Below are 23,222 nucleotides of genomic sequence, written 5' to 3'. Positions count from 1 at the left end.
AGGTAGTTAACTAAATGAACTTTTAGCAGATATACACATACACAAGTCTGTCTTTTCTAGACCAAAATGGACAAAAGATATACACATTTAAAAGTATTTTTTGTTCTTCTGGAAAAAATTAACAAAAAATATTGATACTCAATCTGCACAAAAATTTTTTTACTGTAATTTTCATGAGAACATTCCCTTCTTTTGAATTATAAATATCACCTACTTCAAAATAGCAGTAGCTAGTATCAACTGGTTCACTGTGTCTTCAGTTGTGCTAATATTTCTACAGTATTTTCTGTCTCAAACATCATTTCACTGATGGAATTGTTCTATAAATCTTATATAGAGCCAGTGTTGTCCTTTTCCATCAGCTGCTGGTTTGGAAATCTTAGTGTGAAATATAAAAATTCACTAAATAAATTAGTCAAAAACAGTGGGAAGATCATAGGTAACCGTAAAGAGCAAAGATGCTTGACAGGTCTGTTTAACAGAAATGCTTTGAGTCGAGTCCATTCTGTGATTTTAGACAGAGAACACTTCTTATATCTAGAGATTACCAAAGATTAAAAATAATAGATACAAATACTCTTTTGTTCCGAGTGCAATTAGACTACTAAATAAGTCTTAAAGGTATTTATTAAGTTTTTTTTTTATCCTATATTTTATACATTTATGCTATTTTGACATTTGTAATATGTATTGCTATTATTACTATTATGATGTACTGCATGTGTCAGTTTGTGTCTGTCTATCTGTGCTGCATCCAAATTGCCCATAAGGGATCTTAATAAAAGTTTGACTTGACTTGATTTCATTCTGAAAGTGTCCTCATTGCTTTCATCCATGGTATCTGATTTTGCCAAGCTAAGTTATACAAGATTCAACTCATTTTTAAGGTCAGTTTAAAGGTGCTCTATGCAACTTTTAGCGGCCTCTAGTGGTGATGTTTCAGATTGCAACCAAATTTTACAAGAGCGCTCGTGCTCGAACTCATAGATAATATCGTCTATTACGCAAATATCTCGCCGAATACTAGACGGATTCGGCGAGCACCAAGCTCGTTGGGACCATCTAGTCGAGCTGAAAAGAACCATATAAGTTCCATAGTTTTTGGTGGTGTTTTCGCGGAGATATTCGCAGAAAACCATCGGGCGCGCTGCAAAATTGCGGACGCCGGTGACGTCACAATCTCAGAAGAAAATCGCTCGTATCTCCGGAACGCAAAGACCCAGAGAGCTCAAATTCGGGGGAGGAGGTCCCAGGGGAACCCTTGCCCGAACGCTAGAGTGGCGGGCCTTGGGGATGCCCCCTACCGGATCGCGTTCGCTGGGACCCCCGATTTCGACGCCTATAACTCGGGGAGCCGGGCGAGTTGGACCTCGGGGGTGGGCTCGTTCGAAAGGCCCCGTCCAGCACTACGAACGATTAGAGTCTTGGGAATATTGATCAAAGATTGACTGAGATATAAGCCGAAAAACGTGCGCCTTTAAAGGCACACTGTGGAATTTTTGGCCACTAGGGTGCGCTCGACCTGTAATTTTCACATCTAGTGCCCCTAGAGGCCACAAGCGCCGCAGCATTGTCGCGAAAGTCAACAAACAGTCAACCTCCAGTGTCTTTATGTGTGTGCAGACGGCATTTGATTTGTATGTTGGAGAAAGTTAATCGATTCACTACTGACCAAAATAATAATATAAATATAAGATTAATAATATAAATCATATAAAGAAAAAAAATTGAATAAAAGTACCATACGCAGAAAACAATGTCTGATCAGGTAAGTCGCATTGACAAGGGTTGCCCAATCCTGCTCCTGCCGATCGTCTGTCCTGCACAGTTCATCTCCAACCCTAATCAAACACACCTGAAGCAAACAATTAACGTAACGTCTTCAGGATCTCTTTGCAATGGGTTGGAGATGAAATCGAGTAGTCGGGAAATCGTGTAACAAAACTGATATAACTCACTACATATTTCCGTTATTTGTAGTCTTCAGTTTGTTTTTCCTTTTACACAAATACAAACATATATGAGCTGAAAGGAAAAAAAACATTTACATTTGTATACGGCAGTATGTTGTGACATATCAGTTTTGTTACACGAATTCGCAGTAAATATTATATATACACTTTTATGCCGATGTTTATTTTAAACTCTCCCTTTTTCTTTTTTTGGTCTCCTCTGACAAAATCTTTGCTTTCTTCGCTTTCTTCCGAGTAGCTGTTGATTCAGCCATGACGACAACATACAGACGCCGGCAATCAAACGCGAGTTGAGTTCTCACGTTAGAATTTGAGGAAGTTGGGGTGGTGGGGGAAGTGACGTATGCCGTAAAGCGGTCGAATTTTGTAGTTCTTTTTGTGCTCGGGTTCCTACCCGAAACTCGAAGTTACATAGTGGTGGTAAAAGCGATACAGACACCTTCAGGCTTCGGCAGACGTGTCATTCAACCTATTGTAAGTTGATGTACCATCTCAATGGGTTTTGGTAATATATTATAAAGGTTGAAAAGTTCCACAGTGTGCCTTTAACCGGACGTAACTCCCTGACCGTCTACAATAGACTGTATATAAGGAGAGAGGCTCGGGAGCGCGCATGCACGTCACATCCGTTGGATTTCGCGGTAAATCCGACCCGGAGACTTCACATAGAAATAGGAATACTGGACTTCAGAGGTAATAGCAAAACTCGACAAGGGGATCATTTTAATGTGTGATTACAACCCCTTCACACACAGGCAATAAAAAAAGGATTCATTTTAGTAGAAAAGTTACATAGAGCACCTTTAATGTAATTTAAGTTGAAATGATTGTTGAAGTTGATTGTACTTAAAAATTTTAGGCAGCACTGTTTTTTTTCTTTTTTTTTCAGTGAATGTTAACCAAAGGTTACTGGCTATATAAAAGAAGACAAGCTCTTTATTATGTCTCGCCCCAAATTCCACAAATAGAATTCCAACACGAAAAAGTATAATTTCTGTTTTTATGTATATCTGTTTAAGTCTCACCTTTGTTACATATAGATCGATGATGTACTCTGGAGAGCTGAAGTTTGAGAAGAGGACAATGTCTGCTCAGGTTGAGGGCGGAGTTCATGGACTGCATTCGTAAGTCTCCGCCCACTCACTTAGCCCCACCCACCTGACCTACCATGTTCATGTCTCTTTCCTCACAGCACATGCCCTTAAAAGAATGGCTGTAAACACATTTCCCGTCCTTTGAATTCTTATCATTAACATAAAAACTAAAAGTTTAGCAATTCCTCCCAGAGACCCTTAGAGTAGACCATCCCTTCTTAAGTTGTCATGGAAAAGTAGAGTTTACGTATGAAAATGTCTTCTCTTCCTTTCTCTTATGCTGTCACCATAGATATTCTTTTGTGCCATGTAAGTATTCATCCCTCATGTCTCTTATAATAACGTTGAGTTCTGGTGGAGGGCATTGTGTTGTAAACACTGGTATGGTCTGGACTCTTTAGTGGGCATAAAATGAGACCCTTTTAGTTTCCTCTTGCTGTTGCATCATAGAGACAAACCTTCTGTGTCCTTCTGTGGTTATGTGCTTGTAACACTCTCTGAGACTTGACTTTGGGGAAAAAAAAACACTCCTACTTTTAAAGGGATAGTTTACCCAAAAATAACAAATCTGTCATCATTTATCCACCCTCATGAGATCAAGAATTTTAGAACTTTTCTTTTCCATTCTATGGATGCATATAATGGGTTGGCAAGCTCCAAACAAGACAAAAAAGCATCATGGAAAGTAAACTAACATTCAAAAGTTTGGGGTTGGTAAGATTACTTTTTTAATGTTTTTGGAAGAAGTCTCCTCCTATGCTCACCACAGCACAGCATTTTTTTATCAGTATAAACTGTAACATTAGTATAGTTTAAAATAAGTGTTTTTTTGTGTAAATTTTTAAAGTATCATTTCTTATTATTATCACGGCTGAAAAGAGTTGTTCTGCTTAATATTTTTGTGGAAACTATTGATGCATTTTTTCAAGATTCTTTCATGAATATAAATTTTAAAAGAACAACATTTATTTGAAATAGATTTTTTAAAACTTTATAAATGTCTTTATTGTCACTTGATCTTACTGATCCCAAATTTTCATTGTGTATTTTAGTCAGTTTATCAAAAATAAATAATCCAAATGACTTGTGTGCTATATTTAATATCTTCTGTTGCCTTATGATAAATTTGTGTGAAGAACAGACTGAAATTTAAGTTGTTATTCAAATATGACACAAGATTTGACGTCTATGAGGCCAATGAGAACTCATGCATCTCGTAACCGAATAATGATTTAAATTTTAGTCTGTTCCTTGGTCAAATGAATGGTGCTTTTTATTTTAATTTTTGGGCAAACTCTTCCTTTAATTGGCTGTGCTAATATGTTGGACTATCACTTTGAATGTTTATACAATATAACAACATTAATTAATGTTTCTTTTCTGTTTCTGGCAGTTATGAGAAGCGGTTATATTGAGCCCGGCAGCAGGGGGCACATGAGAGGAGGACCCAATGTCCCATCACCAGCCGTCACCAAACACAGCAGCTAAACGTCATTTCTTTCCTGATGACTCTTGACTCTCTAGATCAACATTAAAAAATCGAATAAAACTGTCTGCTTGTAATAAAAGACAGCAACAGTACTAAATGTACTATGGACTGTTTTGATTCTCTTTATTTATTTTCGGTTCTCGCTGTAAGAAACTAGACTTGGCAATAGAGAGATTATTTTCAAAATCCTATGAATGTACTACACCATCTGAAATATGAGGATGCTACATGTGTGTGTATGTGTGAGAGAGTGTCTATTAAGGTTTCTGATACGGTATGTGGTATATATGGTATGTTTTGTCAAACTGTCCCGTTCAAAACGTTCTAATTAAAATTGTCTGTTGGGCTATTAGCAATAATGCTTGTCGTGGTATATGAGAAAATCATGTGCATATACCACATTGCCATTAGAGTGTTCTGAGTTAAATGTAATCTGAGAAATGTATTTGTTTTCTCTTTTTTTCCAGAAGGGCAGGTTTGCAGGCTGCTTGTGTCACAATGCTTTTCAGACTTTCCAGTTAGTCACATAGCAGTAGAACTATGTTATTTTATGGATCAGATTATCAGTAACAGCCTTAAAAGCAGGGATTGTGTACTGTTACTCGCCTTACACTAGTCAATCATTTAGACAGACTGCTCATTTTTTTAAGTTTATTTTCATAGTGTTACACATTTGCATCATTTAGATATCAAACATTTTTCAGTATATAAAAGTAAGCAATTGAGATTTTACAAGGCCAGAAGTGAAGGACAGTAAAAAGCTGTGAGTTGCTGTGAAAGTGACACTTTCAAATATGGGCTCCATTTTGTAGTTTGAAGACTGTTGTGTTGTAATTCTGAATATAATACAGTTTAAATAATAAAGAATGAGTTTTATAAACTGTGTTTATTATTTTGTTCCTGTAGTATCAGTTTCAGTCTCCTTTGCTTAAATATGTTTAACAACATTTTTATATTTAAATTGCATACACTTTTAAGAAGACAGAAGCATAATGAGAAATGTAATTCAGAAAACTTAATTGTCATTTAGGAGAAGCAGCCACTGGGTCATTTACTAAGCACAGAGAGAAAAATCATATCTTAAATATTTGCACAAAAAAAACAAAAACGATCTTAGAGAATATAAGCTGCAGCTCTGTCTGTTTAGTCATTTGTTGAGCTCCTGCTGTCAATCACAAAGATGTGCACTAAAACATACGGAAAAGAAATAAGCTGTCACAACTTCATGTTATTACACATCCACAGCCAACAGAGGGCAGTGTCTTTGCACCAATATGTCTGAGGAATAATGGGTACTGGGTAGATCTTTCTGAAGCACTTTATTTTGTAAAGACGGAGGCTATGTTCAAAATGGACTACTAGCATATTGCGCCATACTGGGCAGGTTATATATGTGAAAGATATGCATTATACAGCAAAAAAATATTTCTGTAGTAGGCTCTGCTACATTGTTGTCACATGACCTTTATTTTATCCATAGTACAGAAAATTCACATACTGCAGAAACAACGCAAGCCTTATACTAGCATGCTATTCCGAACATAGCCACAATATGCAATATGCTGCATGTGAATTTGCAGATAAACATTATTTCAATAAGATTATGTGACATAAATAACGAAATAACTAATTGGCATTTAGTATTTCAAATGAAACTGCAGAGATTTTTCTGTTTTTCATTGTTATCTTCACACTGCCTTTTGCTAATGACATCTTTCCCATAAGTATATGCTCGACCAGAACACGTAGGCCTCATTCCAGAACAAAATGTTACCCAAGTAATAAAGCTGCCACAAATAAGTGTGTTATGATAGTGTTGCAATGAAATGCAAATGAGTTCTATAAGAATGTGTCTCTATACAGTAGTAACGTTGCCAAATGAGTGTTTAGGTGATCCATGCTGTAATAGCAAAGCCAAAGACTCATAAGATCATAAAACATGTTCGTAAGTGCTAGCTTTATTGCTGAAAGGTAAAGTCTTTTGATCAAGTCAAGCAATTTCAACAAGATTATATGTGATTTGTCAAATATGGGATGTGGGTTTCAGGGAGTTTCTCACATTGATAAAGAAAGAACGTCTTTCAGTGGTTGCTGTTTGTCGTTTTGTCCATGCCATGTCTCCTAAAACAGAAATTTCCTCTCAGCATCTATTTTAAGAATAGTTCTGCACATTGGAGTAGTTAGGGCTGAAATTACTTAAGGGTGTTGGGTTAGTACATCCAGAGACTTCTTCCCCTATAGGTCGATCGTATCACTGCTGATGCTGAGTGCATCTATCTGCCTGCAGACGTTGACGAATTCAGCCTGAACGGCAAGCTCATCAACATGAGAAGTTGTCTCCACATCCACGCTCCCTCTGGAGGATGTAGATCCCAAGACTGTGTATCGTCTGTGGAGTTGCTGCCCAGACTGAGAGTCCCTGCGTAGGCTGCTCTGAGACTGCTGTGCTGAGTTTAACCCACTGCAATGGACCGAGACCTGAGCTGGCCTTCCAGATATAGTGCTCCATTGCCTGGGTCGGTTGGGTACAGTAGCGGGGTCCACATCCCCACAGGAGGCAGTGCGGTATAAGCTAGGGTCAGTGGAGATTCCCCGACAGGGTTGTCCATCCGGGGGTCCGCGTGTGCTAAGAGAGAGCCTGGAGGAGCCGAACAGGCTATGCTGGAACAGGGCCTCGCTGTTCAAGGCCTCGTCGATGCTTCGTCGCAGGTCGATGGGTGAAGGGGGCCGAAGGTCTGCTGTGGAGTCCGCGTCCAAGCTGGCAAATGAGGACGCATGTGATTCTTTGCTCTTCTTTGCGGTGTGGGAAAGTTGTGTGGAAGACACTTGCTGAGGGCTGCTGGGATAGTGGAGGTCTAAACCATCAGATTCGCTGTGCGGAAGCTCCACCAAGGTGTAGAGTGGCACGCTTTCACTTTCCCGCCGTATTATTCCCTCACACAACCCCAGCTTCTCGGCGGGCCGTAGTGACCAGCCACACCGACTTGAGAAGATGGGTTTTCCCAATGTGGTTCCTTCTGTAGGTTGCTTTTTAAAGAACCAGCTGCAGCCACCAGGTTTGGAACGGGGCACTCCGCAACACAGAAGGGGGTGAGTGATTACAAGAGCGAGGGTGAGACATACCCCTGTTTCACACACTCGGCAGCTGAGCTGGAATCCCCACCAGGGCCAGGGCATCAGGCCAACCATGACCCCACTGGTTAGCCCTCCTGCGTTGAGCATGGCATAGAGTCGGAGACTGCTGCATGCTAAGAGAAAGAGGGCAGAGAACACCCCAGCCCTGGCTGCCCTTTCCCACATCTGTGCCTCTGTAAATGGACACCTACTTGCGTGGCACGATGGCCGCTCAGGAGAGCTCTCGTTCAGCCGGTAAATGTGCTTGATGTCTGGCCGGGCGCAGCAGTACAGAAGCAGGTACGTGAATGACAGGAGAGAGGACATCAAGACGAAAGCTGCAGGCGGTAATAGAGGCACAACTTGCAGGGTGGGAAAAAGTTGCAGTATTGCCATGGAAGCCATCACTATCGCTATGTGCAGCAGCACTAGGGCAGCCAACAGGCAGGTGCTGCGCTGCAGGGTGTTCTGGGAAAGTAGCTGGGTACAGGAGCGAGCAGTTAGCAGTAGCAGCAGTAGGCCAAAAGATGCTGTTAAACAGGGATAGGCAGCTTCGTGAAGCAGTCGTGCCCAGACAACGGGAAGGCGCTCTTTTTGGCCGTATGGATCGTAGAGGAGCCACAGAGCTCGGCTGGAACCTGTCAGTAGCTGGAGAAGGTGGAGGAGGCTGAAATGGGCACATCCAGAGGGCCAGCGCAATGGCAAACACATCAGGCTGAGCACAGACAGCACAGCCACAAGCGAGAATACGCAGCTGAGGCCGTATACCTGTAACTCCCAGGCCAGGCCCCACGTTGCTATTGCAGCATTCCAGTCAGTCAGTAGAGGGACTAACAGAGGCGGAGTCAGGGCTTCGAGAGCTGGGGTTATGACACCAGAGGGTGTGGTTTCATAAACAGGAGGTGACGTGGACAGAGTTTTGTTAGTTGAAGCATGATTCTTCGAAGAGTCAGGTGACTGACAGATCCCAATGCCAAACAGGTTGCACTCCGGAAGTGTTGAAGACTCACGCCAGTCGCCACCTGGAGATGCTGAAATACAACATAAAGTTTAGTTTAAGATGCATTTAGTGTATATTATATTTCAACTTTTCAAGTGACAAAAAAAATGAATGTGCAAAACAATATAGATGATACAATATTCATATTATAACTTAGTTATAGTAAAAAATTTAGTCTGTCAAGGTAATCCAGCTTTAACGTCTGTTTATGCACTCATGAGGTTATATTCACAAAACACAAAGCTAATGTTCTCCACAAGCAGCTTATGCATTTTTTTTTTTTTTTTTTTTTTTTTTTACCGCATATAAAAAAGTTACACTTGTACGGAGCCCCTAAAGGGACGTGGTGGTGGAAATCTTTTTAGGATGGGAGATTTTTTTTTTTTCAATCTTTTGCGTTCCCTCGCAAAACTTTTGCGTTCCCCCGAGAAACTTTGCGTTCCCTCGCAAAACTTTTGCGTTCCCTCGCAAAGATATTTGCGTTCCCACGCAAAATGTTTGCGTTCCCTCGCAAAGTTATTTGCGTTCCCACGCAAAAGTTTTGCGTTCCCTCGCAAAGATATTTGCGTTCCCACGCAAAACCTGTTGGCAGCTCGGACAGACACTTCCTGCATGTCCCGCTGGCAGTGTTTCAGAGCTCCGACGTTAATGGAGCGTTTCATAGTGTTTGAACTTGGACTCTAATATAAAGAAATGCGGTCAGTGCTTAACTCAATGTGTTCAGTGAAGTTGGCAATATATTCACATGCTATTCGAACTTCCCGGATCAATATTCTTGAGCTAAACGTTGTTAAAACACAAACGACACCTATTTACAATCACAGTAACCTAGACAACGAGATACAACCCAATTCTCCTCAAAACGAGCTTTATAATATAAATGTCTTTAACCGGCGAGACAAGTCCGAATAAGGGACCGTCTGCAAAGTGCAAATCCCAAAACCCTTCTGCACATTTTATATGATTTAACATATTCAATAGCTTCACTGTGATACAATGTAGGCTACTGTCACCAAATTCAGTTCCAATAACTTTACCCTTTTTAGAAAAAATATTCAGTAACTTCACACTGTTATAGGCTACAGTGTAATGCCATCAAATTCAGTAAGCAAATATAATGCAAATGCTATGGTTGTAACTATTATGTTAGCTGCGTACAGTAGCCTACCAATATAATTTGTGTAAAGAATAGGCCTACTTATTTTTTTATGTGCAATTACTTCCCAAACTAAGTGTTGTATAACCAACATTAGAGCACTGATGTGTGAACTAAATTTGTTGTGTTACAGTGAAGTTATTAAATATTTTTTTATATAGGCCTATAATATAAAATGTGCAGAAGCAGTGCAGTATGACCAGTGAGTTTACCATTGATGTGTAAACTGAATTGGGTGGTTTGTAACATTGAAGTTAATGACTATTTTTATATTTTTGACTATGAGTTGATGCTGTAGTCGTTTTTGGGGTTATATTGCACTTTGTAGATGGTCCCTTCGGACTCAGCCGCCTGCGTGCTCATAGAGATCCATTTATATATTATAAAGCTCGTTTTGAGGAGAATTGGGTTGTATCTCGTTGTCTAGGTTACTGTGATTGTAAATAGGTGTCGTTTGTGTTTTAACCCTTTGATGCGCAAGCTATGGATACCCCTTCTAATGCGCAACATGGGTCTAAAAAGACCCGTATTCATTTCCTATGTTATTTCAGTCATGGCTGAATGTTTCTTTGCTGAATCTTTAAAATATATGCATTTTATCATTTGTTATTCCAGGTATTGATTAAATATCTTGTTTTTGATTTCCACAAATCATTATGTTTATGTTTCCTTTCTTACTTTATAAACAAACACAGTTTTTGTATTTCTACATCAATTTTACATACATGGGTCTAAAATGACCCGTATTCATTTCCTATGTTATTTCAATCATGGCTTAGTGTTTCTTTGCTGAATCTTTAAAATATATGTATTTTATCATTTGTTATTCCAGGTATTGATTAAATATCTTGTTTTTGATTTCCACAAATCATTATGTTTATTTTTTCTTTCTTACTTTATAAACAAACACAGTTTTTATTTCTACATCAATTTTACATACACGGGTCTAAAATGACTGTATTCATTTCCTATGTTATTTCAGGTGGCTTTGACAGTTACAGATTTTAAAATCAAAAGGCGGGGAAAAAAGGACCCTAAACTCTTAACACATCGAACCATTTCAGCATAATGGCTTATTCAAGACTATACGGTTCTTAATAGAACTTTTAGGCCTATTACATGTAAATAAGCTTTAAAGGGGCATTTGGCAACTATTTCAACTTAATGAAACCGTTTAGAAATCATTTGGATGGTTTAATAATTGTTCTGGTGAAAATGGTGACTTTCCCTGCTCCCCCCAACGTTCCTAGGCGGAAAACCAACCTTGCAACATGGGGACTAACGTCCCAGTAAGTTGGAAACAGGAAGTCTTGTGAGAAGCGAGAACGAGCGAGAAACACAAAATGCTTTATGGCAATTCGACATAAACACACACGCCGCCCTCAATGTGTATGATGTATTACCCACCTCGGTATAGCTCCACACGATAAAGTTGGCCGGCTCCGATAATAACAAATGCTCATGAGCAGCGGTAGAAAGGGGGAGGAGGGGCCGCAAGTGAGTTTTTTTACAACATTGTTGTGAAATATACATCCCACAGCTGTAGGGGGAGCTCGTTGAGAAAACATGCGACAACAAAAGTGAAAATCAGCGAAGAAATAGCTAGAGTTGCTGAGTTCCCCTTTAAAAACCCATCTTTTTTTAGTGTAGCTAACATTAGCTAGCTAGAATAGAATATGTCGACAGCTAGCTAGCTAATAGTATTGGATATGTTTCTCTTTCTCACAAGTAATTTCTCACTAGGATTTCGTGGTCAAGTAACCATAGCCTAATATTCAAATATTATGTCCAGTTATCTTTTACAAAATATCAAATATTTTCTGTGGTTAAAATAAAATAAGACTTGCATCAAATATACAAAAGCAGCAGTGTTGAATTGTGAAATGTGTGGCAGGTGAATAGTATTATGTAATAATACCATAGTAATAGTATTTATGCAGTAAATATGTTCCTACTTGCAAATATGTGCAAATATCAAAGGTTTCTATATGGGTCATTTTTGACCCATGTATGTAAAATGTATGTAGAAATACAAAAACTCTGTTTGTATATAAAGTAAGAAAGAAAACATAAATATCAATATTTAATGAATATCTGGAATAACAAATGATAAAATGCATATATTTTAAAGATTCAGCAAAGAAACACTCAGCCATGACTGAAATAACATAGGAAATGAATACGGGTCATTTTAGACCCATGTATGTAAAATTGATGTAGAAATACAAAAACTGTGTTTGTTTATAAAGTAAGAAAGGAAACATAAACATAATGATTTGTGGAAATCAAAAACAAGATATTTAATGAATACATGGAATAACAAATGATAAAATACATATATTTTAAAGATTCAGCAAAGAAAACACTCAGCCATGACTGAAATAACATAGGAAATGAATACGGGTCATTTTAGACCCATGTATGTAAAATTGATGTAGAAATACAAAAACTGTGTTTGTTTATAAAGTAAGAAAGGAAACATAAACATAATGATTTGTGGAAATCAAAAACAAGATATTTAATGAATACATGGAATAACAAATGATAAAATACATATATTTTAAAGATTCAGCAAAGAAAACACTCAGCCATCACTGAAATAACATAGGAAATGAATACGGGTCTTTTTAGACCCATGTTGCGCATTAGAAGGGTTTTGATACAAAAACTATTTTTATTCAAAAAGTAAGAAAGTAAAAATAAAAATAAGGATTTGTGATGATCAAAAACAAGTTAATTGAGGAATACCTGGAATACTGAATGATGAAATTAATTTCTTGCAAAGATATAGAAAATTAAAACTCAGTCGGGTCTATTTAGACCCATGTTGTGCATCAAAGGGTTAACAACGTTTAGCTCAAGAATATTGATCCGGGAAGTTCGAATAGCATGTGAATATATTGCCAACTTCACTGAACACATTGAGTTAAGCACTGACCGCATTTCTTTATATTTGAGTCCAAGTTCAAACACTATGAAACGCTCCATTAACGTCGGAGCTCTGAAACACTGCCAGCGGGACATTAAACAGGAAGTGTCTGTCCGAGCTGCCAACAGGTTTTGCGTGGGAACGCAAATATCTTTGCGAGGGAACGCAAAACTTTTGCGTGGGAACGCAAATAACTTTGCGAGGGAACGCAAACATTTTGCGTGGGAACGCAAATATCTTTGCGAGGGAACGCAAAAGTTTTGCGAGGGAACGCAAAGTTTCTCGGGGGAACGCAAAAGTTTTGCGAGGGAACGCAAAAGATTGAAAAAAAAAAAAATCTCCCATCCTAAAAAAAATTCCACCACCACGTCCCTTTAGGGGCTCCGTACACTTGAAACAACACAAGAGGTATTTAAACCACAGAGAAAACACAGAACAACAAACCACACACTGATGTAGAGAATCCTGTATCTCGAAGCATACAAATCTAAAAATATAAAACAGGTAAGTAGAATACTCCAGTATGAAAGGCTTTAAGCATTAATATAAGAAAATACACCATTAAGTATATAAAACAATGACTGTTAATTAGCTAGGGGAGATGTGGAAGTAGGCTGTTGTAAACGGGTCACACACTTCATCCCTGACACACATTCACGGCACAGATAAGAGGGCATTGACCCTGTTGCCGTTCTCATGAGTGAGACTATTCAAAAACTAGAAACTGACACACTTTCATGACATTACATCAGATAAATATGCCTGCATGGAAATGAGAAGAAGGGGCTTCTCAAGTGTGTGCTTCTATCTAATTTTTATAATTTTTATTTTTACAAATATCATGCGCTTATTGTTGATCAAAAGGCACTATGTTGTTTATTGCAGGGTTAATTGATTAAATATAGAATACCAGTAAAAAAAAAGGTACACTAGTAATGATCCAGAATACACTGGGGCTGAAACTCTGAGTCGGCATTTGTCCTTTAGCATGTGTTAATTAAGGTCAGAGGGTCTGGCTTAACTTTCCCCTCTAAAGATTGAATGATTGACCTTTGTTCACAGGACGATATTTTTGTAATTTTCTCATGAAAATTTGTTTCAGTCACGTAAACAAATTGTCATTTAAGGCTTTATTTACCTAGAAAAAGTTAGCCAATGTCCATACCTAGTCAGTATACAATTCTAAATATTAATGATATTAATTAATTGTATTTTATGTATTCATGTTTTTGAAAGTAGTATCTTATGCTTTCCAAGGCTGCATTTATTTGATCAAATATACAGTAAAAACAGTAATATTGTGAAACATTATTACAACTTTTTATTTATTTGAATATTTTAAAATGTAATTTATTCCTGTGAGAGCAAATCTGAATTAGCAGCAATTACTCCGGTCTTCAGTGTCTCTGATCCTTCAGAAATCATTCTAATATGCTGATTTGGTGCTCAAGAAACATTTCTTATTAATATCAATGTTGAAATCAGTTTTTGCTGTTAATTATATTATATTATATTATATTATGAGAAAGCTGTGACTTTTCCTTGAATTTTTTTATTTTTATTCACCAAAAAGAATTGCGTCATAAGAGTAATTTGTGTGTGAATCAGTACCACAAAGTACCACATTGTATGTTTGTTTTTGCGTGCAGTCTAAAAAGAATAGCCTCATAAGAGGCTAAAATGATGAAACAGGTTATATGCAATAATAATGAACCCAGATAAAGGACCATACTGAAGACCTTGAGCCTTATATATTATGTAAATTCAGAAGCTGTGTAAAGCACTGGAAAGCCATTGTGCTCTGCTCACCACCAGTAAAATATAATGTGTTAGAATAGAGGTCATTCTAACAATGAAGGCTTCAGTACCTGCTTTAGGATAGGTTTCAGTGACCTTGATCACTGTGGTGGTCGATTGGCTATTTTGTTCCTCTTTCATTTGGTCAAGACTCTCACGTTCCTCTCTTTCAGGGTCAGATCTTGTCATATTGAGAGTCAGCTTTGTCAGACTGTCTGGAAGAGAAAGAAAAGATTAGAAACCTGTTCTTTAAAAAGACAAGAGGAACTGAGAGCTAATGCTAGCTCAAAAGTTATCGTACCATTTTTCATTTCATTTAACCTGCTGTTGTTCTAATTTTTTACCCATTAACTTCAGCTAAACTTTCATTTCAATAGCTTAAAAAAAAAAACTGTAAATTGCATTCAGTTTCCCAATGAGTCACTAGAGGGCTTGTATCCCACTCACATCTGCAGTGATGAACGGCTTGTTCGCTGCTGGAATACTGATTTTTTTACTGCAGCTTGAGGAAAAAGTGGATGCACCATTAATGCAGACATTACAGACATTTTTATGCCAATACAGCATTACCAAATAAATGCAGTAGAAGTGCAATGATACCAATATCCCTTTATTACAGAATTTCCCCATTCTATTCAATCATTTTTCTGCAGCGCCGTTGATCCGCTAAGATACCTGAGTAAAAGTGAATTTACTGTCTTAATTAAAAGTGATGCAGTAAAAAGACCATGTACATTGAACCGCAAATAATGACAAGAAGTCCTTGAAGACGTAGTCTGATTCACACACAAATGACTCTTAAGAGACAATTCTTTGTAGTGAATCAAAGACTATGTGTCACAGTGTCTGGTTTATGTTCCCTGGTGTCCACTAGAGGTCCTCTTTCCTCAAGGTGTCACTCACGTTTGGAACTGCATTCCCCACAATCCTTGTCTGCGCTCATCACTGTTCATTGAACTCAGCTGTTCCCCATCATGATTGTCTTGTTCTGTGTATAAATACCCTGCCTGTTTAGTGTTTGTTACGGAGTCCTTGTATATTGTCACACCACTTCTGGTAGCCTGTTTTTGCCTGTTCTTGTTTGTTTTCGGATTGACTTTTGGATTTGACCTTTGCCTGGACTAGTTTGTGAGTACGGATTACCCTATTAAATACTGCTTTTGGATCTAACCCCTGTTTCCCGTGTGTGGATCGTGACAGAAGGACTCCGTCCCAAAGAGATCCAGCATGATGGGGTTCCGTATCCTCCCTCCTACCACGGAGAAAGAGAGGAGGGGCCGTGTCCAAAATTTGATGAGCTTTCGTCAGCAATGCCTGCCGGTGGGTTGCATTGCCCAGTCATTTTGGACGCTCTCGAGGGGAATGGGATACAGTGAGGCAGCATTAAAGGACATTTTTAATACCTGTCTTGATGACCCATTGCCGGGGTGGGAAATGAAGGGTCTGGAAGTCTTGGACTTTTGGAGTTTTACCAGATACCTTGAGCATCGGAGTCAGTGGGATGTATTGGAGCCTCGCCATGCCGACACCGTCACGAGTCCGGTGGTCCCAGTTCCGGTGGTCCCGAGTCCGGTGGTCCCAAATCCGGGGGTCCCGAGTCCGGTGGTCCGAAGGCGGAGGAGGAGGAAGAAAGAGACGTCTACTGTTCACGTCACGTCTGCCCAGCCAGAGACTGTTCACGTCACGTCTGCCCAGCCAGAGACTGTTCACGTCACGTCTGCCCAGCCAGAGACTGTTCACGTCACGTCTGCCCAGCCAGAGACTGTTCACGTCACGTCTGCCCAGCCAGAGACTGTTCACGTCACGTCTGCCCAGCCAGAGACTGTTCACGTCCCGTCTGCCCAGTCAGAGACTGTTCACGTCCCGTCTGCCCAGTCAGAGACTGTTCACGTCCCGTCTGCCCAGTCAGAGACTGTTCACGTTCCGTCTGTCTTCATGGACCTGGACCACCTGGAGCGTCTGGCTCGGATCCTGGACATGCCCGTGTCTGCTATTCCAGAGCCGTTGCCCGTTCCAGAGCCGGAGGCGGAGCCAGTGACCGTTCCAGAGCCAGAGCCAGTGCCCGTTCCAGAGCCAGAGCCGGAGCCCGTTCCAGAGCCCGTTCCAGAGCCGGAGCCAGTGTCTGTTCCTGAGCCGGAGCCAGTGTCTGTTCCTGAGCCGGAGCCAGTGTCTGTTCCTGAGCCGGAGCCAGTGTCTGTTCCTGAGCCGGAGCCAGTGTCTGTTCCTGAGCCGGAGCCAGTGTCTGTTCCTGAGCCGGAGCCAGTGTCTGTTCCTGAGCCGGAGCCAGTGTCTGTTCCTGAGCCGGAGCCAGTGTCTGTTCCTGAGCCGGAGCCAGTGTCTGTTCCTGAGCCGGAGCCAGTGTCTGTTCCTGAGCCGGAGCCAGTGTCTGTTCCTGAGCCGGAGCCAGTGTCTGTTCCTGAGCCGGAGCCAGTGTCTGTTCCTGAGCCGGAGCCAGTGTCTGTTCCTGAGCCGGAGCCAGTGTCTGTTCCTGAGCCGGAGCCAGTGTCTGTTCCTGAGCCGGAGCCAGTGTCTGTTCCTGAGCCGGAGCCAGTGTCTGTTCCTGAGCCGGAGCCAGTGTCTGTTCCTGAGCCGGAGCCAGTGTCTGTTCCTGAGCCGGAGCCAGTGTCTGTTCCTGAGCCGGAGCCAGTGTCTGTTCCTGAGCCGGAGCCAGTGTCTGTTCCTGAGCCGGAGCCAGTGTCTGTTCCTGAGCCGGAGCCAGTGTCTGTTCCTGAGCCGGAGCCAGTGTCTGTTCCTGAGCCGGAGCCAGTGTCTGTTCCTGAGCCGGAGCCAGTGTCTGTTCCTGAGCCGTGGCCGCCCGAGGGTTCTTCACCGCCCTGGCCGCCCGAGGGTTCTTCACCGCCCTGGCCGCCCGAGGGTTCTTCACCGCCCTGGCCGCCCGAGGGTTCTTCACCGCCCTGGCCGCCCGAGGGTTCTTCACCGCCCTGGCCGCCCGAGGGTTCTTCACCGCCCTGGCCGCCCGAGGGTTCTTCACCGCCCTGGCCGCCCGAGGGTTCTTCACCGCCCTGGCCGCCCGAGGGTTCTTCACCGCCCTGGCCGCCCGAGGGTTCTTCACCGCCCTGGCCGCCCGAGGGTTCTTCACCGCCCTGGCCGCCCGAGGGTTCTTCACCGCCCTGGCCGCCCGAGGGTTCTTCACCGCCCTGGCCGCCCGAGGGGTCGTCTGCTTCGCCCTGCCCACCCGATGGACTGTCCGCTTCGCCCGGGCAGCCGGATGAACTGACCGCTTCGCCCGGGCAGCCGGATGAACTGACCGCTTCACCCTGGTCACCGGCTAAATCGTTATTTCCCGTTTTTGTTCCCCTACATGGACCTGGCCCACCATCCCTCCCCCTGATCCTCCGCCATTCCACCTCCCTCCTGAACTCTTGTGTTGTGTGTTAGTTGTCTTGGAGCGTCTGGTAGCCGCTCCGTAGAGGGGGGGTCATGTCACAGTGTCTGGTTTATGTTCCCTGGTGTCCACTAGAGGTCCTCTTTCCTCACGGTGTCATTCACGTTTGGAACTGCATTCCCCACAATCCTTGTCTGCGCTCATCACTGTTCATTGAACTCAGCTGTTCCCCATCATGATTGTCTTGTTCTGTGTATAAATACCCTGCCTGTTTAGTGTTTGTTACGGAGTCCTTGTATATTGTCACACCACTTCTGGTAGCCTGTTTTTGCCTGTTCTTGTTTGTTTTCTTGTTTTTGGATTTGACCTTTGCCTGGACTAGTTTGTGAGTACGGATTACCCTATTAAATACTGCTTTTGGATCTAACCCCTGTTTCCCGTGTGTGGATCGTGACACTATGCCTGCGTCTCAATTTCAATACTATCCATCCTAAACAGTATGTGAGATTAAAATAAGTGTGTCCCAAAGCATATGTTGAAAAGAGTATGCCAGAAGTCCCCGGATGTTCTACTATTTCCTGTCGATTTTCGAAGTGTGGATCCGTGCACACTCTAGGCTAATATTGCCCACAACCCATTGCACTTTGGAGGAGGAACTACAAAAATGTGTAAAAAAACTACAAAACATGGTGGATATGCGTGACCGAAGGTGAGAGGTTTAGATAAAGGTTTGAGTGACTAATCAAAGTTTAACCTGATTATTAAAAAAATTATTTCATGTTATCCGTGTTATATTTCATCTGCAATAACAATGTGGACATCATTATAATGAATACAGCGTAAATTTGAGGAGGGTTCTCTGCATGAAAGACCTGCGATTGCAGATCAACGTGCAACTGCATTTAAATGTGGACGAATTTAACTGTGACAAGATTATTATTGATACACAATTCACAGATTCACAAACAAATGACTCTCATGAACCGGTTATTTTTAGTAATTCCAAAGCATGCAGCGTCACCAGAGTCTGATTCACGAACACTCAAATGAGCCGGATCTTTTTTGTGATTTGTGAATCAAAACATAAAGTGTTACAAGTATAGTGTTATTCCCGAACAAATTACTCATAAGCCGGTTTAATAAGGTGAGGTACCGGTTCAAATCAGTCTGACAAATCCTTCACTGAACAGAATCCAACAGAATGCTTAATGAATCAACATCTGACTCACTGTAAGTTATTAATATTATTTTCAGCTACACTAGTTGTTGAAAATGACATATCAGCTTTACTTAAGCATTCTAGCTTCACCAGTTAACTTAGCTAAGCATGGCTATGCTGTGTTATCAGCACCAGACCAGCATGAACCTATGATCCAACAATTAAATTGATCATGGTCTAAGTTGGGGCTTTCTTAACAAAAAGAAAATCAGTTCATTGAAATACTTTTGTCTTGAATTTATTTTATGAATATATACTTTCACATGCTATCAAGTTCTGTCGTGACATGGAGAGTTGACTTTGATGTATCGTTAATTGGATTACCTGTAGGAGCATCTGTCAAATCCTTTGTTTCTTCAGATGGCCACAGAGAGTCTATCAGCCCTCTTGGCAAAGTGGTACCATCTAAGGTTCCTCTGGCATATGGTGTTTGGGTAGCACTAGAGGACTTCCACAGTGTCTGGTAGGTGCGAAATCTTGTTTCAGCATGAGTCTGAGGTGTATGTGTCTCTGTATTCCAAGCATTTGGTGCCTTGGACTCTGTACTCCAGGCCTGAGAAGGAAAAGGCTGCAGTGTTACCAGTGCAGAAGATTTAAGTGATTGGTCAGTATTTCCTTGCTTACTAAAATTTGGCCAATCAGATGCTTCCGTTTCAGGTCCCTCTTCATCGTTCTGGATGTCTGAAGGAATTCCAGTCTTAGGGGAAGTCAAAGATTTGATCAGTGGTGTTCTTGTGGCTGGAAGTCTTGATAAACCACGATTCTCCATTGTGACATAGGGGTTTTGTTCAACTATAGGGTCCACCTCAAGGTCTCTGCTAGACTTCTCTGATTGTAGTGCATTTGGGGACAAACTGAGGATGGTTGGAGTAGTCATGTCCATTTGTCTCGGTAGGAACGTCCACAGTGAGCTGCTGGCTGGCTCTGGGTCAGTGCTGGCCCAAGCTCTTTCATTTCTATTTAAAGATACAGCATACAGACTACCACACAGCGAGAAACTGAAGAGCAGCAGTAGAGCTTCGCTGTGAGGGGTCATGCTGACGCTCCTCTGAAGAAGTTACACCTCACAAAGTCACCAGGCTGTCTACTTTTAACTTTCACATTCTGCGCAGGTTCTGAAAACAAACAAAAAGAAACATTCACAAGATAAGACCAGCTGGGTCACTGGATTCAACCAGAAAGTGATTTCAAATAGGCATGCACCAATATTCAAAATCTATACTTATTTGAAAAATAAAGTAATAAAATAAAAACGTATAAATTAGTATACATCTATAATTCTTTGCAAGATAAAATAAAAAATTACAATATTTATAAAGTGTTATAAATCTATACTTCCTTGCGAAATAAATAAAACAAAATGATAAAGTAAAAATGCATAGTTAGATACCTCTATACTTCATCGCAAAAAATTATAAGTTTTATAAATTATTATAAGTCTACACTTCTTTGCAAAATAATAAAATAAATAAAATAATAAAATAAAAATGTATAATTCTAAATCTATACTTCATGGCAAAAAATATTATATTTATAAATTATTTCTTCTTCTACTTCTACTTTTTTGCAATATATATATATATATATATATATAGAGGCTGCAGTCTTTAGCCTCCTTGTTAGAGCGTCTGACTCCCACGTCGGAGAACTGGGTTCAAAGCCCGTGCAGAGCGGGGCGAGAAGGACCTGTGTGAGGGGTTACATTGGGGGCGTGACCCGGATGGGAGTGAGGTTTAGGGGGGTGAGTGTAACGGGGGCCAGCTAGTAGTCGCTGTGCAAGTAAACCTCACTCCCCCAATCTCAAGAGGTGCTCTAGCGACTGATGCTGGGCGAGTAGGCAAGGGGCGAGCGGGGCGAGTAGGACCTGAGTGAGGGGTTACATATAGAGATATATAGATAGATATATCAAAAAGGGGTAGTGTTGAGGATAGTGTTATGTTAAGATTTAAATATCCAGTATTGGCCTGATAAATTTTCAAATACCCAATAAAAATCCAATACTATTGAAATCAGGGGTCCACAATATGTTTATCAGTCTATATCTGTAATTTTATTAAATGTATGACATCATTTGATAATCAGTGTGGTCCTGATATGTGATAAGATATTATTGTCCCCCAAACAGCGCCACAAAGCTAACGTCGAGTGTTGAGTGGCAAATTACAGCCAGAGCTCTGAATTCACAAACCATCAAATTATAACTCGATCCCCTCGAGTCATGTGACCCAATTCAGAAAAAAATAAATTGTACCTCACAGAAGAGGACGGCAACCAAACACACACTAATGCTTTCTATATTAATCAATCCTCATTACTAAGATTGCATGTATATTGTGACGAACAGTTTGCAATTAAATTAGATTTATGTCAAATGATCTGATAGCTGCTGCAGTGCACACTCTGCTTCTTAACTCACACACACCTTTTCTTTTTCTTGCCTTTTTGCATTTGAACTCATTTCTCAAGACTATTTTCTCTTATATCTGTCTCCTGGAGTGGATGCAGAATTTATCATTAATATCTGAGCAATAGAAAGAGAGAAAGAGGGGGATGCTGGTCTACATTCCCAACCAGTGCAGCACTGTTTAATGCATCTTCTCTTCAGCAGCAGCATCCAGTGACACATTTCCACACCGAACAACTGAACTCACATACACATACATGCATAGACATAAACTTTATGTGCTAGAAGAATTGTGCTCACCACGGGACGCATGGATGAAGAGTCTTAAACAGGAGTAATCCCTCTCTCCCTGTCGTCCTGCTGCGGAAAGATTTGATTCTGTCTGTGCTTGCGCACGCCTGTGTGTTTTAGTGCTCTCTCTCTTTAACACACACACACACACACACACACACACATACTCATCTTTCTGCTTTTCACATGGACACACACATGCTGCCTGACACACCCCCTTTTAGTATCCCATCTCTGTTCTCTCTCTCTCTCTCTCTCTCTCTCTCTCTCTCTCTCTCTCTCTCTCTCTCTCTCTCTCTCTCTCTCTCTCTCTCTCTCTCTCTCTCTCTCTCTCTCTCTTCAGGTGCCTGATCCCTCTCTTCTGACACAGTTAAGCTGCATCTCTAGTTTCCAGAGCTGGATTAGCCATGTTAGGTGTTTGACTTCCTTTCTCTTACATCACTGAGCACTAGAGCAGGTCATATACTGCAGTGATGCTGCTAAAAAATAAAACAAATACATTTGTACAGTACGTTCACAGCTGTAAATACAAGAGGATGAGCCTCTCCTCCCAATTCAGTTAAGGCAATCAATATGCAAAATTGAACGCAATTTTCTGAATCCCACAGAAAGAGTCAGAGATCAATGTGCAGCAATAAATCAGAGCGCTAAAAGCACTGCTCTATTTTTCATCATGGTGGATTGAGATAAAGCATTATGCCAAGAAAAGCCCAACCAGGCTACTTAATCATTTAAACTGGCAAGACATCCTTGGACCAGTACCAAATCAGAACTAAACCAACCTGGACTAATTTGACAAATCATTATGGTCTAAATTTGACATTTCAACAAGGATAGACCCTACAACTGAGGTTTACATGAAGCTGGGCAGTATAGCTAAAATGTGCATGTACCATTCAAAAGTTTTGGGACAGTAATTTATTTATTTTTGAAAAAAAAAAAAAACTATCTATTGTGGTTTCCACAAAAATATTAAGCAGCACAACTGTTTTCAACATGGACAATAGTAAGAATTGTTTTGCTTGCACGGCAAATCAGCATATTAGAATGATTTCTGAAGGATCATGTGACACTGAAGACTGGAGTAATGATGCTGAAAATTCAGCTTTGCATCACAGGAATATTACATTTGAAAATATATTAAAACCAAAAACAGTTCCTTTAAAGTGTATAATTTTTATTGTATAAACTGTATATTATAAATTTTTACTGTAATAATATTTCACAATATTTCTGTTTTTACTCTATTTTTGTTCAAATAAATGCAGCCTTTGTGAGCATAAGATACTTCTTTCAAAAACATTAAAAAAATCTTACTGACCCCAAACATTTGATGCGTTCATACAGTAAAATTCACATTTTAGTAAGCTCAGACAGCAGTTGTGTTTTTTTTTTTTTTTTTTTTTAAAT

At 40.6% G+C, this 23,222-nt stretch overlaps 2 protein-coding genes across 5 annotated transcripts in view; one reads left to right on the top strand and one right to left on the bottom strand.

The window, feature by feature from the left end:
- The window catches only part of impdh1a (IMP (inosine 5'-monophosphate) dehydrogenase 1a), a 46,014-nt gene extending 41,457 nt beyond the window's left edge, over nucleotides 1–4,557 (top strand). For 3 of the 4 annotated variants that reach the window (XM_056251169.1, XM_056251170.1, XM_056251171.1), the window contains 2 exons: nucleotides 3,014–3,097; nucleotides 4,461–4,557. In XM_056251169.1, the coding sequence (XP_056107144.1) occupies nucleotides 3,014–3,097; nucleotides 4,461–4,482 (106 nt within the window). In that variant the 3' untranslated portion in view covers nucleotides 4,483–4,557. Of the gene's footprint in view, nucleotides 1–3,013; nucleotides 3,098–3,359; nucleotides 3,377–4,460 lie in introns of all 4 variants that reach the window. The other variant, XM_056251168.1, reaches the window with a different exon arrangement.
- A 1,937-nt stretch (nucleotides 4,558–6,494) lies between these two features.
- Nucleotides 6,495–21,945, bottom strand: prrt4a (proline rich transmembrane protein 4a). Its single transcript, XM_056251167.1, has 4 exons — nucleotides 21,822–21,945; nucleotides 19,442–20,232; nucleotides 14,624–14,767; nucleotides 6,495–8,701 (listed from the first exon to the last, which is right to left on the bottom strand). Exons 2-4 carry the CDS (start codon nucleotides 20,151–20,153, stop codon nucleotides 6,792–6,794), a joined length of 2,766 nt encoding a protein of 921 aa, XP_056107142.1. The 5' UTR covers nucleotides 20,154–20,232; nucleotides 21,822–21,945; the 3' UTR covers nucleotides 6,495–6,791.
- Nucleotides 21,946–23,222: the final 1,277 nt, after the last annotated feature.

The sequence above is a fragment of the Rhinichthys klamathensis genome, unplaced genomic scaffold, assembly GCF_029890125.1.
Source record: "Rhinichthys klamathensis goyatoka isolate OS25496 unplaced genomic scaffold, OSU_Roscu_1.1 h1tg000078l_1, whole genome shotgun sequence".
Classification (NCBI taxonomy): Eukaryota; Metazoa; Chordata; class Actinopteri; order Cypriniformes; family Leuciscidae; genus Rhinichthys; species Rhinichthys klamathensis.
The sequence above is the reverse complement of the archived record's forward strand: the minus strand, read 5'-3'. Positions and strand labels throughout refer to the sequence as shown.